We start from the raw sequence: 16,508 nt of genomic DNA, 5'->3' as shown, positions 1-16,508 counted from the left end.
ACAGCTCCTACCTTAGCGCCCGCCCCATTGTCTCATAGTTCATGTCAGGCTTGTTTTTCTGCTTCCCCCACAGCTTGGACACAGCTTTGGAGTCCACCAGTTTGAAGATGCCTTTCTCTCGCTGGGTCCACTTGATGTACTTGGGACAGGTGTTTCTGTCTTGCAGAAGCGCCAGGAGGAACTCCCACAGATAGATGGTGCTGCCTGCAGAGGGGCAGGCCATGAGGGGCAGCCTGGGCAGCTGGGGCACCCTGGCAGCAGGGAAGGGGCTCCCTCCCCACCTCACCTGAGTCCCAGCTGTCCGTACCTTTGCCATCCTTTGATTTCTTCCTAATGGGGATGCTGGGGTCAGTGACAGGTGAGGTACTTCGGTTGCCCTTGGTCTTCCGGACTGTGAGGGAAAGGTGAGTAGGATGAGGAGCAGCTTCCGAGAGAGGGCCTGGGAGCTGGCCGAGTTGGCTGTGACAAGGCCAACAAGGAGGAGGCAGGTCACTGGGGCTGGAGGCCCCAGATTGCTCTCCACAGCCACGGCCCTCAGGCCTCTGCACCCTCATTTTCAGGCCCCCAGGGTAGCACTGCAACATGGCTACAATGTGGAGAAACCGAGTGCTTGCAAATAAGTCACCTTTGTGAGAACAGAATCTGCCTAGCCTAACTTCTGATATGGAAAGGCAGCCTAAAGGCACCACTGTTGTGCAGGTAAGTGCGGTGCTGAGGTTTGGTTGCCATGCTGACAAGGCAGTATCAAGCAGCCATCGCCTGAGTAAATCAATAACACCGGGGCTTGGGAAAGCCCAAAGTCCTCTCTCATATATGGCCTCGGCTTTATAAGCTCTGCAGAGGGAGATAAGCACCCGGCATGACTAGTCTTTTATAGGCTGAGGCCCCAGAGGTCCGGGGACTGGCCAGGGGTCCGAGCCTGGTGTCCAAACGCCGAGCCTAGGATTCAACCTATCAAGATCATTAATGTTTCTGAAAGAGTTTATGCAGATCCAGGGCAGACAGGGGCAGCATGGGAAATGTCAGGCTACTGGCAGACTAATGGATGAGGCCAGGTTTTACAGAAGGGAGGCCTTTTGGTCCATCCGTGTCACGCCAGAGAGCTGGCCTCATAACACATCCATAAGCCCTGACCGCCCCCTACGCTCCGCCCATCCCCTCGGAGACACACATACACTCACTCTTCCCCACTTACTTCTCTTCTTTGATTTCCCAGTCTTCTTGGCACTTTCCTCTCTGGAGGCCTTCTCCTCCAGAGAATGGCCCTCCTGGTCACTAGTGTCACCTGCCCTGTTCAGGGCATCGGGCTCAGAGGCAGGAAACAGGTAGTTGGGCAGAGTGACGGCTGGTGCAGGGTCTGAGTCTGGAAGCATTTCGGAGGTATTGACTGCAAGGAGAAAGGCCTGAGGTGGGCAGGGCCCAGGGCAGGGCTGGAGCGGGGTCTCCCAGAGCTGGAGAGATGGGTAGGTTCCAAGGGAGGGCAGGGGGGCTCTTCCCCCGAACCCCAGACACAGGATACACCTGAAAATGCTTCATGTGGCTTGTACCACGAGGAGAGGAAACATCTGCAGAGCTGTGGGCACGAGCTGGCCCCAATCACCGCTGCCGCATTTATAGCCCACTGCTGGCAATGGGGAAGATCTAGGCGGCACCCCAGGTAAAGGGCCACCTTAATTTAGTCCTTGGTTCATTTTACGACTCAAAGGGGCCTTAGAGATCGTGTGGCCCCATTCCTGTGTTTTCCTGATGAGGAAACTGAGACAGACCCAGAGAGGGGAAGTCATGTACCCAAGATCACACAGTAAGTTTGTGCCCAGTACAAATAGGCGCCGATTGTTGGATCCTGGATGAATACTGGTGAGAGTCAGGACTAGTAATATCTCATATTTCAGCTTTATGGTTTGCTTTCCCTCACTGTACCATAGCACCCCTTGGGAGAAGGCAATTTGGGGAGACCCTCCTGTGTATCTGCCTGAGGGGGCATTGAGAAGAGCCTACTTTGGGGGCCCTCTGGGGAGTTAGGATCTTGGTAGGATGGGCAGGGATCACTTATTTTATTTATTTATTTATTTATTTATTTAGATAGAGTCTTGCTCTTGTTGCCCAGGCTGGAGTGCAATGGTGCGATCTTGGCTTACTGCAACCTCTGCCTCCCGGGTTCTCCTGCCTCAGTCTCCTAAGTAGCTGGGATTACAGACATGTGCCACCACGCCGGGCTAATTTTTGTATTTTTAGTAGAGATGGGGTTTTGCCATGTTGGCCAGGCCGGTCTCGAACTCCTGACTTCATATTCTGCCCACCTCAGCCTCCCAAAGTGCTGGGATTACAGGTGTAAGCCACCGCACCCGGCCCGGATCACTTATTTCTAAAAGAGCCACATGCTGCATCTCTCAGTCTTCCTGGGAGCTAAGCAAAAGAGCAGAGGGGTCTGAGAAAGGCACCCTGGCCAATATTATTCAGCCTGAAAATGGGAAAAAAATTTTTTTTTGAGATGGAGTTTCACTCTTGTCACCCAGGCTGGAGTGCAATGGTGCGATCTCAGCTCACTGTAACCTCTGCCTCCTGGGTTCAAGTGATTCTCCTGCCTCAGCCTCCTGAGTAGCTAGGATTACAGGCTTGCACCACCATGCCCAGCAAGTTTTTATATTTTTAGTAGAGATGGGGGTTTCACAGTGTTGGTCAGGCTGGTCTCGAACTCCTGACCTCAGGTGATCTACCCGCCTCAGCCTCCCAAAGTGCTGGGATTACAGGCGTGAGCCACTGTGCCTGGCCTGAAAATGGAAAGAAATTCTGACACATGCTACAACATGGATGGACTTTGAGGACATCGTGCTAATTGAAATAAACCCGTCAGCAAAATACAAAAAGATAAAAGTCATATGTATATCGGTGGGTGTGGTGCATGTATACCTGTGTGCACACATGCCTGAGAAACCAATACACGGATTTCATATTTTTAAATGGAATTATTTTGTTGCCTTGAGTTCAGGCACTGGGGTTCAAACTTACAGATTTGCTTCTCATCCAGGATATCGCTGGGAGACTCCATATTGAGCAAGACTTCTGTGGTTGACATGGTGTGCGAGGTGGCCTCATTGTCATCTGGTCCGGTTCCATGGTGGGAGGAGAGAAGAAAAGTTCCCTCAGGGCACAAGGCAGGGGGTACAGCTATAATCAGGGCCAGCCCGAAGAAAGGATGGTCGTAAAGCATCCTTCAGGCTGACCCTGAAGTGAGTGCTAAGTGAGGGAGAAGCAGGGGACCCTGACCAGAGGTACTGAGGGACAGCCAGGAAGGGCCCAGCACCCCTCCTGACCTGACTCTCCACCCCCTCAGCTGGTCTTCACTCCTCATCGTCCCACCCCATTTCCACAGACCATGAATCTACTAAGATGGTTCCTTCCTCTGTGAAGCAGCACAACTTTTTGGCTGGTGGCCTTGCCCATTCTGCACGGGGTTACTAGAAGCCATTGTGGGCTGCTGTTCCCTAAAGACACAACCCCTTTTTCTACCACACCTTCTCTGCCCAGGAAGGGAACAGACCTGTCAGCAAAAAACTGCCTTCCAGGATCTGATCCTGCGTCATGCACAAGGTCCCGTCTGTTATGATGCCATTGTGGTCGTCCAACTCCAGTCCCGAGTACAGATGCAGTAAATCAGGGTAGGGTACCTGCTCCACGATCACAGCTGGGAACACAGAGGGGTCTTCCAGCTATGGAGAAGATAGGGATGTGGTTCAAGACCCACCCAGCTCTTCCAGCAAACCCACCCTACCAGAATCTGGCCCTCTGTGCAAGTCCTTATTTTTGGGTTCGTCAGGGACTGTCCTTTGTATAGGATGACATCACTCTGGGTCCAGCCTCATTAGGTGATGCTTTCAGTGGGTTCTTGATCAACAGAGATGGGTTAGCTCTGCACCACCAGCACTTTAAGTTTTTTTTTTTTTTTTTTTTTTTTTATGAGACGGAGTCTCACGCTGTCGCCCAGGCTGGAGTGCAGTGGCGCGATCTCGGCTCACTGCAAGCTCCGCCTTCTGGGTTCACACCATTCTCCTGCCTCAGCCTCCCGAGGAGCTGGGACTACAGGCGCGCACCACCACACCCGGCTAATTTTTTGTATTTTTAGTAGAGACGGGGTTTCACCGTGTTAGCCAGGATGGTCTCCATCTCCTGACCTCGTGATCCGCCCGCCTCGGCCTCCCAAAGTGCTGGGATTACAGGCATGAGCCACCGCGCCTGGCCAGGCAAGCATTTTTAACTGGTTGTAGTTGTGGTTTAATCCGTGGCCAGGTTAGGGCTTAGTCTACGAGGATTAGATTCATTCTAAGGCCATTGGGAATAGACTAGTTGATGGCAAGGGCAAGGGGCTCAACCTATAGTCGGGGGACAGAGGGATTCAGCCTAGAGTCAGGGTTGGGGACCTAGTTCACAGCCAGAGTTAAGGGCTCAGACATCTTCGGGCTCCATCTGTGGCAATGACAGTGGGAATGAAGACAGAACAGAGGCATTATAGAAGTAGAAATGTCAGGACTCAGTCACTGCCTGGATGGGGGAGAGGGGTTCAATTTCCAGCTTTATTCAACAGGGACATGGAGATACTGCTCATGCCAAGGGAGGGCCCAAGAGGAGGAAGAGCGGGCTGTGGACCAAGATAAGGGCTACAATGTCTGGATGTGGTGAGCTTGAGGTACCTTTGGGACAACTGAAATAGAGATGCCTATCAGGGAGTCAAAAATGAGTGTCTAAGAGTTCAAAAGGGAGCTGGTGGTCGCTCAGTCCCTTGGAGTAGATAAGAAAATTGAGATGAGAATTCAACCCCTAGAGAACATAAGTGTTCTGAAATTAAACAAAGCGAAATTAAAAAGCAGTATGACTGCATGTGTTTTTTTTTAAAAAAAACTCCATATAGAGGCTGCATGTGGTGGCTCATGCCTGCAATGTCAGCACTTTAGGAGGCTGAGGCGGGTGCATCGCTTGAGCCTAGGAGTTCATACACGAGCCTGGGCAACATAGCAAGACCCTATCTCTATTTAAAAAAAGAAAAAAACCTCTATATAGAAGCAAATGTACCAGGATGTTAATCATAGTTCTCTTTTCTTTTCTTTTCTTTTTTTTTTTGAGACGAGAGTCTGGCTCTGTCACCCAGGCTGGAGTGCAGTGGCACGATCTTGGCTCACTGCAACCTCCACCTCCCAGGTTCAAGCAATTCTATTGCCTCAGCTTCCCAAGTAGCTGGGATTACAGGCGCCTGCCACCATACCTGGCTAATTTTTGTATTTTAGTGGAGACAGGGTTTCACCATGTAGGCCAGACTGGTCTCAAACTCCTGACCTCAGGTAACCCATCCGCCTTGGTCTCCCAAAATGCTGAGATTACAGACATAAGCCACCACACCCGGCCATGGTTTTATTTTCATTATGGAGTTTTGAATGATTTTTTCCCCCTTTCAACTTTTTTTGTATCTTCCAAATTTTCTTTCATGGGAATGTTGATAATTCTTTTTGTTGTTGTTGTTTAGTCTCAAGAACTGTTTGTGGATGATAATTCTTTTTTTTTTTTTTTTCATGCAAAAAGAATGAGAATGGTCCTCTCTGTGTAGTGTTCCTGAGGGATTCAGAGAAATAAAAATGGATAAAAGACCTTTGGATTTGGCTGTGGGCAGTCACCCTGGCTAGATCAGTGTGAGGGCAGTGCTGGGGTCCCAGGCCAAGTCGCAGTGGATCTCAGTGAGGACAGACCGAGGTAAGCAGTTGGGTATAGTGATTAAGGTCCTAGCGTCTAGAGCTGCACTGTGCATGATGATATCCACTAGCCACGGGCGGCTATTTAAATTTAGAGGTAAATAAAAACTTTGGAGAGCTTAAGAATTCATTTCTTCAATTGCACTAGCCACATTTCAAGTGCTATATAGCCACATGTGACTAGTGGCCCCATAATGGACAGCACAAACAGAACATTTCCAGCATTCCAGAGAATTTCTTTTCTTTTCTTTTTTTTTTTTTTTTTTTTTTGAGATGGAGTTTTGGTCTTCTCACCCAGGCTGGAGTACAATGGCACGATCTCAGCTCACCACAACCTCCACCTCCCAGGCTCAAGCGATTCTCCTGTCTCAGCCTCCTGAGTAGCTGGGATTACAGGCACCCGCCACCACGCCTGGCTAATTTTTGTATTTTTAGTAGAGATGGGGTTTCACCATGTTGCCCAGGATGGTCTCAAACTCCTGACCTCGTGATCCGCCTGCGTCAGCCTCCCAAAGTGCTGGGATTACAGGCGTGAGCCACCGCGCCTGGCCTCATTCCAGAGAATTCTGTTGGATTGTGCTGATCTAGAGCCAGAGTGCCTGGGCTTGAGACCAAACTCTGCTGCTCACTAGCATTATGACCTTGGGCAAGTTACCAAACCTTTCTGTGTATCAGTTTCCCCATTTATAAAATGAGAGTGATCACATGATTGACCCCCTAGGATTGTTTAAACAGATCAATACACATAAAGCACTCAGAGCAGGTTCTGGCGTAGACTAAGCTCTCATTAAGTGTTAGGTATCAGGGGCTTGTAGGAGACTGGTAATGTTTTATTTCTTAATTTGGGTGGTGAGGGCCTGGGTATTCATTTAATACATGTCTATATCTAAATATGATTTATGCACCTTTTTGTATTTATCATACATTTCAAAATAAAAGTAGTTTCCTAAGAGGCGTGAAAGGGGCTGGGTGTGGAAGCTCACACCTGTTGTTTTTCTTTTTCTTTTCCTTTTTTTTCTTTTTCTTTTTCTGTCTTTTTTTTTTTTTTTTTGAGACAGAGTTTTGCCTCTTGTTGCCCAGGGTGGAGTGCAATGGCTCAATCTCAGCTCACTGCAACCTCCACTTACCGGGTTCAAGCGATTCTCCTGCCTCAGCCTCCTGAGTAGCTGGGATTACAGACATGCGCCATCATGCCCGGCTAATTTTGTATTTTTAGTAGAGATAGGTGCTCTCCATGTTGGTCAGGCTGGTCTCGAACTGCCGAACTCAGGTGATCCACCTGCCTTGGCCTCCCGAAGTGCTGGGATTACAGGCGTGAGCCACCACGCCTGGCCGGCTCACACCTGTTGTAATCCCAGCACTTTGGGAAGCCTGAAGCAGAAGGATTGCTTGAGCTCAGGAGTTTGAGATAAACTTGGGCAACATGGCGAGACCCCATCTCTACAAAAAATACAAAAATTAGGCCGGGCATGGTGGCTCACACCTGTAATCCCAGCACTTTGGGAGGCCAAGGCAGATGGATCACTTGAGGTCAGGAGTTTGAGACCAGCCTGACCAACATGGTGAAACCCCATCTCTAATAAAAATACAAAATTAGCCAGGCATGGTGGTGTGCGCCTGTAATCCCAGCTACTTGGGAGGCTGAGGCAGGAGAATCGCTTAAACCCAGGAGATGGAGATTGCAGTGAGCCGAGATCTCGCCATTGTACTCCAGCCTGAGCAATGAGAGCAAAACTCTCTCTCTCTCTCTCTGTAGAGAGAGATATATACACACACACATATACACAAAATTAGCCAGGTGCGGTGGCATGCGCCTGTTGTCCCAGCTACTTGGGAGGCTGAGGTGGGAGGATCACCTTAGCCTGGGGAGGTTGAGGCTGCAATGAGCCACTGCACTCCATCCTGGGCAACAGAGTGAGACCCTGTCAAAAAAAAGAAAAAAAAAAAAAAAGAAAGAAAGAAAGAAAGAAAGAAAGAAAGAAAGAAAGGAAGAAAGGAAGAAAGGAAGAAAGAAAGAAAGAAAGAAAGAAAGAAAGAAAGAAAGAAAGAAAGAAAGAAAGAGAGTGAAAGGGAGGTAAGAAAGTAAAAACAGAGTGTGGAGACTACCCTGGGGGGAAGAAAGGAACTAAAAAGGTGTAAAAAGGTGCTATTTTGAAGGTGGGGGCAGAAGGGAGAGAAGTTTTTCTTTTAGGGTTAGGGACATCTGAAGATGTTCAAAGTTGAGGAAAGAAATCTGAGAGATCTAAAAGATACGGGAGGCCGGGTGCGGTGGCTCACGTCTGTGATCCCAGCACTTTGGGAGTCCAAGACAGGCGGATCACCTGCGGTCAGGAGTTCGAGACCAGTCTGCCCAACATGGTGAAACCCCGTGTCTACTGAAAATACAAAAATTAGCTGGGCGTGGTGATGCTCGCCTGTAATCTCAGCTACTCCAGAGGCGGAGGCACAAGAATCGCTTGAACCCAGGAGGCAGAAATGGCAGTGAGCCGACATCGTGCTACTGTACTGGAACCTGGGTGACAAGAGTGAAACTCCATCTCAAAAAATAAAAATAAAAAGTAAAAGATACGAGAGACAGGATGTGATGGATGGTTTGAGGTCTTGAAGGATGCAGGAGAGAACAGATTAAGTACAGAGGTTGGGAGTTACCCTTGCAAGGAAAAGTAACATTTCTTTCTCCTGGGCCAGTGGGAAGGAAACAAGAACAGATATTACAGATAAAAAGAGAGAAGAGAGGGAAATTGAGGGCATCCTGGGCTTTGAACTTCTCTGTGGATTGGAGGAGACGCTGTCCACTGAGGGTGGAGGAATAGGTTGGAAGGTAAGAACTGCTTCTGTGAAAAACAGCCTCCATGAAGAAAAGAAACAACTGCTGAGTGGACTAGAAACAAATGAAAAATGACAAGTAGCATTGAGAACTCATGTATGGTAGATTTTTCTTCCTTTCTCCTTGTCTGATGCCCTCCACAAGGCTAGGCACACCACGTATGTTCAATAAAATAGAGCTGCTTTAGGTAAGGAGGTAGACAGAATGTCCAATGTGCTCAAAGGCCACTAGGGGGCAGGCTTTGGTAGGCCGCTAGAGATTGGACAGTTTTCCATCCTCACAAGATTTAGAATAGAGAGCATCTGAGTTAGACTGGAATGCCCTTTGGAGATAATCCAGCTGGATCGCCTCTCGGTGAAGATGGGGAAACAGCAGTCAGATAGGGTAGGGGTCCAGGCGCGGTGGCTCACGCCTGTAATCCTAGCAGTTTTGGATGCCAAGCTGGGCAGATCACTTGAGGCCAGGAGTTGGAGACCAGTCTGGCCAACATGGTGAAATCCCGTCTCTACTAAAAATACACGAAAATTAGCCGGGGGTGGTGGCAGGTGCCTATAATCCCAGCTACTCGGGAGGCTGAGGAGAATGGCTTGAACCTGGGAGGCAGAGGTTGCAGTGAGCCGACAACATGCCACTGGACTCCAGCCTGGGCAACAGAGAGACTTCGTCTCAAAAAAAAAAAAAAATAAAATAAAATAAAATAAAATAAATAAAATAGGGTAAAGGAAAGGACTTGCTCAGGTGACATTGTGGCCAAACTGGGATCAGAACCCAGGGCTCCTGACTCCTAATCTTCCATTCCTTCTACTGTGCCTGGATGCCTCTTCTCTCTCCATTTTGTGGAAGGAGGAGAATGGAGGGCAGTGATGAGTCTGCCAGGACACCATTCATACATCTAAATGCACAGAAAATGTGCCAGTGCAGGGAAGGTATGGAGCAGTGAGGACCTGAGTGAGTGCCAGAATCTGTCCTATTTTCCAACTTCCTCCCACCAAAAGACCTCATTTCCAGCTTGCCCTGGATCCTCAGGCTGGGGCCAAAAAGATGACTCTGAAAATGTCAGGGCCTGGACACCCATCCACAGTTCAGCTGGCAGCGCTCATTCTTGCTATGTGGCTGTCTCCACAGCTTTCTCACTGTGACACTTTGGGAGAAGAGAAGTGGCCGAAAAATGCATTCGATGGTCAGTGTACCCCTTATGCGTTCGGTCCATGTTGCTGACTAACCAACAGCCCAGCTGATGTACTTAGCAGCTGTTTGGCTGGCTCGATGATTGCATGTGGGCAGCCAGCTCCCTAAATGACTGCCCGGTGACTCCGGACCAGCCTCATGAGTGACTGGCTGGCACGCAGGCCCAGTGCCCTGAGCATAGTAGGTGCTTGATGGATATTTGCTGATTGGTTAGCTGTGCAGCCGGCTGGCTCCCTGGCTGTCTGCCTGGCTGTCTGTGTCTATCTGATTGTCCACATGGGCTGACTGTGCTCTGTTCTCTGGGGCCATACCTGGTGGATATCATCATCCATCCCGTTGCTTGCGAACTCAAAGATCAGGTCACTGGGCTGTAGGGTAATAGCCATGCTGTCTTTTCAGAGAGCTGACAATGGGATTATCAGAGCCCTCCAGAACTGTAGGGCTTTCTTGATGAAGAGACACTACCCAGGTACTTTGGAGCCTAGAGCCTACCCCCCGAGCTGCGGTAAAATAGGGGGTGGAGAGAGCTGGAATAGGTGGTGGCCTAAGCCAGGCTCAAGGCTGCATTCTGGGCTGGACCAACCACAGGAGCGACCTAGAGAGAAGGGAGAGATGGGGACAGTGAGTAAGTCACCTTCCTTGAGCTCCGTTGCCGGAACTGCCTATGAACCAGAGGGACCCTGCCATGCTAAGGCAGACTGCCAATAGAGAAGTGGTGGAAAGGGGAGGATGAGGAGAGAAGAAAAGCGACAGAGAAGAAAGAGGTCAGGGAAAGAAAGAAGGAGAGAGAGGAAGTCAACTGAATGGCCTCCAGTGGGAAGTGGCTGAGTGTTGGTGCCTGTCTGGGTCACCAGCATAGGCATCTCACGCTAGTCCCAAAGACACACAGCCTCCCTCCCTGCCTCCCCGCCTTCCCCTGGAGAAACTGACAGATGGAGGAACTTTGCACTCTCTCCACCCTGAAGACTAATCCCCAGGGCATGGCCATAGGGGGAGTCAGGGTGCCCGGCCTGGCCTCATGGACAAGGCGGCAGCATGGAGAATCCCTGTAACTCCCTTGGCTTGGGGGAAGAATCGTGTGAGGGGCTGAGTGGGGGTCTGTGGGTATACAGAGTGCTCTTCTGACTCTGCCTGACTCCAGGTGAAGTCAGCCTAATTTTACCTTGGGAGTGGGGGTCAGTTAGCTTTGAGGGGCCACGTCTATGGAGGAAGAAGTGGGGGTGGTCACACCCATGCCTGCCTCACTGTGGGGGTTGTGCTGTGTGAGGACCAGCAGTGGCCTGCCTCTGCTCTCAGGGATGGGACTCTCAGATGGAGCCAAACTTCCAGAGAGCCTGGAGACCGGGGGACAGGCGGGCCACGCACCCTGTTTTCGTCGGCACTCCCCACCCTCACCACCACCGCTGCCACCCGCCAGAGAGCGTGGCCTCTGTGCTGTGTGTGGGTTTGTGTTCTTGGTTCAGCTTTGCTTTCAGTTTCAAGACTGAACTGTCACCCTGGGAACTGGCGAGGAGAGCCCCGGCTGGAGGAGGGGCAGGCGGAACCTTCCCCATCCTCTGGGGCTGGCTCGGGCCCCTTTTCCAGGAAATCTTCTGTGTCTGCCGCAGCCCAAACACACCTCCTCTTGCCCCACGTGCCCTCAGCGCTCACGGTGTCACATGGCGCCCGGGCCTGCATTTGTTTCCCCTGTCGCCACTCCTCAGGGCTGTCAGTGCCCAGGCGCCTCATGTGCGTGTTGTGGGTGGTCACACCCAGGCCTGCCTCCCACAGCCCCAGCCCTCCCACCTCCCTCCTCGCCAGCCAGCTCTACTCCTCCACCCCATCACTGGAGCTTCTCCACTTCCAGGCGCCACGTCTTTCGTCCCCTGGGCTCGGTTCTGAGTGTGTGGATGTGCATGTGGGTGGGTCCACGAACAGCCTGGCCTCACCATGAGCGCCTGAAGAATTAGGGCCATGCACCATAGCGGGAGCCACACACTGCACTCCACCTCCTTGACACTCCCTTGGCAGTGCCGGGGTGGCCAAACCTTCTCCTGGCCCGGAAAGAAATGAGGAACTTCAGAGAGGGGCAAAGGGGAGGAAAGGGAGGGGGACCACGGTGACCTCCCTGATGACCGCTCTCCCCCACAGGAGACACCCAGGCCTCTCCTACTTCCTTTCCGTTAGCCCACAGGGCTGGCCGTGCCCTCACCCCACCCCCACCCTCACCCCCACACCTTTCCACCCACCCCAGCAAAAAGTCGGGAGAAGTCGCTCAACTCAACCTGTCAGGTCTGAATTACCCTTTGGACGAGTGAGAGGCTGAGTACTGGGAGGAGGCGCCTGGGAACCTGCAGCCCTTGCCCTGGGTTCACTCCTCCCACCACCACCCTACCCCCACCAGACCCTGTCTGCAACCCATTCTCCACTGGTCTGTGAAGCCTCCCAAGGCCATTTATGCTTGGAAGGTCTGTCCCCCCACCTCCCGCCACTAACCTAAGCGCCCCAAGGCTTGCATTCCACAGCAGCTCCCGCCCTCCCACAGGCCTTCTGTCTGCCCCCAGGAAACATTCTCATACTAATCAAATTAAAGGTGATCACTTTCACCTAATCCCACTTTGTCTAAACATGAAACTCCTGTGTGTGTCCCCTCCCCCAAGGTCACCCGCTATAGCCCTTCCCTTTGGGCTTGCTCATCTCTTCTTTCCAGATCAGGATTTCATGTTTGCGAGTTCATTGCTGGTGCTGTCTGCCTGGGCTACTTTTATGCACCTTCCTTACCTCCCCCATAAGACAGAGGCTTCCTTGAGGGCAGGAACAACTGAGTTGTACATTGATGAAACCTTAGCACCTTGCATCATGTGTGGCATGTAACACACTCAATTTGTGTTTGTGGAATGAATGCATGAATGAATGAAGGGATGAACGGGTGGATGGGTGGATGGATGGATAGATTTGTGGTATGGGTCAGTCAGCAACTGTGAGGTGTGTTTTCTGGGCAACATTTATCTGTACACAGTGGATGCGGGTAGGTGTCACGTACTCTGCCTTACGTGAGAATGAGAAAAATGCGCATACCTTCTGGGGTGACCTCTGTATGTTTTTGCATTGTCATTTACCCGGGTGCGCTATTTGTGTTGGCTGTGGCTGTGCAAGCGCACTGTAGGTATATGCGTGTGCAGGGTGTGTGCATGTGTCCCAAGCATGGAGACGTGTGCACGAGAGCCTCTGTGTGTCAAAGGGCTGCCCTGGTCTGGCCGGCAAAGCCGCAAGCTCAGTTGTCAGTTCCTCCTCTGGGCCAGCCTCAGCTGCCTTCGTGAGAATGACAAACCCGAGCTAATGCTGGCTGGAAGTGGCTGTGCTGAAGATGGGGGTGGGGTTCTCAGGAAGAGAATGCCAGTCCCAGCTATGTGGCCCATGGGTCACGGGGGTGAGATCCCCCAAAGTCCATGTGCTAGGGAGCTGGTGGGGGAGGGAGGCAGCCAGGGCCCTGCACTGCATTGAATGGGATCCTTGGTCACCAATGCAGAGAGGCTTGAAATCAAAGAGAGATGATTCCCAGGGCATTCTTTTCTGTGTCCACATGTTGAAGTAGCAAAATCCAGGACTTGGTGGATGCAGGCTTTGAGGGCTCGAGTTTGTGAGGTATTGTGAGGCTGTACCTGGCACCCAAGGCTCATCCTCGTGATCATCTGCCCCGAGTCTGAAGCTAAGGTCTTGAAGGGCTGGAGGGGGAGGAAGTAGCTGTCCTACTCTTTTGGCCGAGGCTGAGAAACCATCCCGCCCTAACCTTCCAGTCCAGAAAGTTTCCCCCTCCCCCTTGAGATGTTTGAGGATTTGAAAGTGAGAGGTGGAGAGCAGCTCATTTGCATGTTCACTCACTCTCCCCAGCAGAGGAGTGAACCCCCCTTCAGTCCTTCAAAATAACCTCGTTCTCCCAGGAACCTGAAACCAAAGATGCCACCACCATAGGAGGTGCGCCCTGCAGGTCAGGGAGGCCCCCACCAGGGGCTCCCCTCCAGTGGGCCCTTTGGCTGGGATGCAGCTTCTGTAGCCTAGAGTCCTGGATGCTGCCTCCCCAGTGAGTGGAGGATTCAGGGGGCACACACGGACACTTGGCTCGGGGAATTGAGGTGCCTGGGAACCCTTAGTAACTGGTGGTGAATTCCCCTACCTTGCCCCATCCTTGCACAGCTCACAGCTTGCTCCAGTCACAGTCCACTGGCAGGGTGGCAAGAGCTCCACTCCCTTCGCCCCCTTTGAGGCCCTACAGGGTCTCTGGCTCCCAGCGCCTGTCTTACTTGGGCCAAAAGCAAAGCCTGTGCGAGAGTCTGTGCCCCTGGGTGCTCTCTGAGTGTATGGACCGCAGGAGGGAGTGTGCAGGCGAAGGCGCCGACCTCCCGGCCCACAAATAGACACCTCTGTGGCTCTGACTGCATTTCAAAACCGAAGCAAAATAGAAGTGGTTTGGGCTGCTCCTGTGTCACAACTCAGCCCCCTTCAGACGCACAGACCCTTCTTGGGGCTGTCACTGAAACATACCAGGCAGTGTCCAGCAACCACTCATCTGGGCCTCCCCTACAGGAAATAGCCCTAATGTGAAAGCCACGTCCACAGTCTCCGTGGAGTGAGTTTAAATCTACACCCGTTCAGCTGAGCCAATGGCTCTCACAGAATTGCCGGTAACACCCGTGGCATTTTCACACATGCCAGGAAACATGGAGGCCAGATGGTCAGCTGGGCCACAAAGCACAATTCTCCTTCTCCGGTTCCTTGTCCCCTCGGAGCCAGCTCTAACTCCTGAAATACCTCATCCTCCATGAAACCTTTCTGGAATTCTCTGGAAAGGAAGTGACAATTTCCTTCATGCCATTTCCCACTCCCTCAACACCCCTCCCCCACAACCACAAGCAAAATGGAAACTACCCCAGGAACAGCTGTACCCTCGACTGAAAAACAGCCCGTCCTCCGGCGAATAGTCCTCAAGCAGGGAACTGCCTGCTGCACCATGTGACCAGTGGCGTGAATTTAAGAGACAGAAGGCCAGAGTCAGGACTATATCCAGTCTGTAGTCCTGAGCAAAGCAGAATTCACCCATCCACAGGACTCGAACCCACAACCTCAGTCCAGTTACGACTGGACTCCAATGAGCAAGCTAACCCTCCTCCTTAAGCAAGTGCCCAGTGAAGGGGCCCTAGTCACTGCTATTTTGTCAGCTCTTTCTCCTATTCCTTTCTTTCTACCACCCACTCCATTTGAGATGAAACCAGGAAGAGGGAGGGAAAAAAGAAAGGTTTTGCAAGCTCTGTTGGTTGGGGTTTCTCTGCGCTTATTTACAAGAAACCCAGTTTCCTTCCTTGCTCCTCTGTCACCACCTGATTCCAGCATAGGGCTTGTCCCAACTCTGACGGCGAGGTGGGCCCAGGACTCTTCCCCAGTTACAGGCCCCGCTCTCACACCCTTCTCAGCTCTCCTCTTCCCCTACCTTCTTTCCAGGCCTTGGTCTGTCCCAGAGGAGGAGTGATTACATGGCAGGTCCCAGGCAAAGAGATGCTTTCTCCTCTTTCTCCAGGGGACCCACAGCCCACCCACAGTGTAGACTGCCTAGGGTCCGGGAGGAGGAGGAGGGAAGCGTTCCGGCTGCATCCTAGCAAGATGTGTGACCATGGAAAAGTCGGCCATCTTTCTGGGCTGTGGTTTCTGTCATCCTTCGAGCGGGTGAGGGTTGTGAGTAATCCAGGCTTAGCAGGCGCTCACCAGGGAGTCTCAGGTGAATAAAGATGGCAGTGGAAAAGCACTTTGAAAATTAAAAAGCGTTCATCCAGATGATGAGTTTCAGGTGACCTCCCAGAGAGCAACAGGGGCTGTGGGCCCCATTAAGCTCCAGACGGTGGACCCCACTGGCTCCAGAATACACAGGGTGGGGCTGGAGGGTTCCAGCTGTTGGGTGGGAAGGGGCTGACTCCTCGCCTGGGCTGGGGGCCCGGCAGGGAGGGAGGAGCAGGCTGTTGCGGCTGGTGCAGCGCTATGGGTCTCCTGTCCTCACCCCGCCCCAGCTCTTTGGGTTGTGGTTATGTGGCAAGAAAGAGCACTACACTACAGAAGCCCCATAGGGGAGGAAGAGGAGGGGGAGGGTTAGTGACAAAGACAACCTATTTCCCCAGCTGCCCTGAGAAGGCCAAAAGAGCACCCCCTGGAAGTGCCTGCGGCCACCACATCACCATCTCTAGTGCTTCAGGGACGAGGCACAGGGTAGTGGCACTAAGCCAATGACGGGAGAACCCACTGCAGGAAAAGGGAGAAACCCAAGTGTGTGGCAGCCACTAAACCCCAGTATAATAGTCTGCCAGCTCCAGCCTAGGAGAGCCCCCAGAAGCCCCTGCAGACCCTAAGATCATCAGCTTTCCAGCTAGAAGTCCCAGCTCTGCCTTGGGGTTGAGGCAGGTCACTTTCGTCTTTTGTAAAACAGGGATCTCTACTTAGCTCAAAGGGTTGTTGCAAAAGGCTAATGAGCTAATGTAGGCAAAAGCTCTCTGCTATGCCCCAAACGTGTTTTTCTTTTTTTCTTTGTTGAGACGAAGTCTCACTCACTCTGTCACCAGGGCTGGAGTGCAGTGGCGCGATCTCGGCTCACTGCAACCTCCGCCTCCAGGGTGTGCCTCAGCCTCCTGAGTAGCTGGGATTATAGGTGCGTACAACCACGACCAGCTAATTTTTAAATTTTTAATAGAGATGGGGTTTCACCATGTTGGCCAGGCTGGTCTCGAAATCCTGAC

At 51.9% G+C, this 16,508-nt stretch overlaps 1 protein-coding gene across 6 annotated transcripts in view; it reads right to left on the bottom strand.

Annotated features, from left to right (window-relative positions):
* The window catches only part of ELF4 (E74 like ETS transcription factor 4), a 45,984-nt gene that overhangs the window by 5,992 nt on the left and 23,484 nt on the right, over window positions 1-16,508 (bottom strand). For 2 of the 6 annotated variants that reach the window (XM_003918262.5, XM_003918263.4), the window contains exons 2-7: window positions 10,065-10,348; window positions 3,542-3,710; window positions 3,010-3,102; window positions 1,196-1,387; window positions 308-391; window positions 12-204 (exon numbers count right to left, since the gene is read on the bottom strand). In XM_003918262.5, the coding sequence (XP_003918311.1) occupies window positions 12-204; window positions 308-391; window positions 1,196-1,387; window positions 3,010-3,102; window positions 3,542-3,710; window positions 10,065-10,139 (806 nt within the window). In that variant the 5' untranslated portion in view covers window positions 10,140-10,348. The other 4 variants (XM_009198235.4, XM_009198237.4, XM_021932672.1 and 1 more) reach the window with 4 other exon arrangements.

The sequence above is a fragment of the Papio anubis genome, chromosome X (assembly GCF_008728515.1).
Source record: "Papio anubis isolate 15944 chromosome X, Panubis1.0, whole genome shotgun sequence".
Lineage (NCBI taxonomy): Eukaryota > Metazoa > Chordata > Mammalia > Primates > Cercopithecidae > Papio > Papio anubis.
The sequence above is the reverse complement of the archived record's forward strand: the minus strand, read 5'-3'. Positions and strand labels throughout refer to the sequence as shown.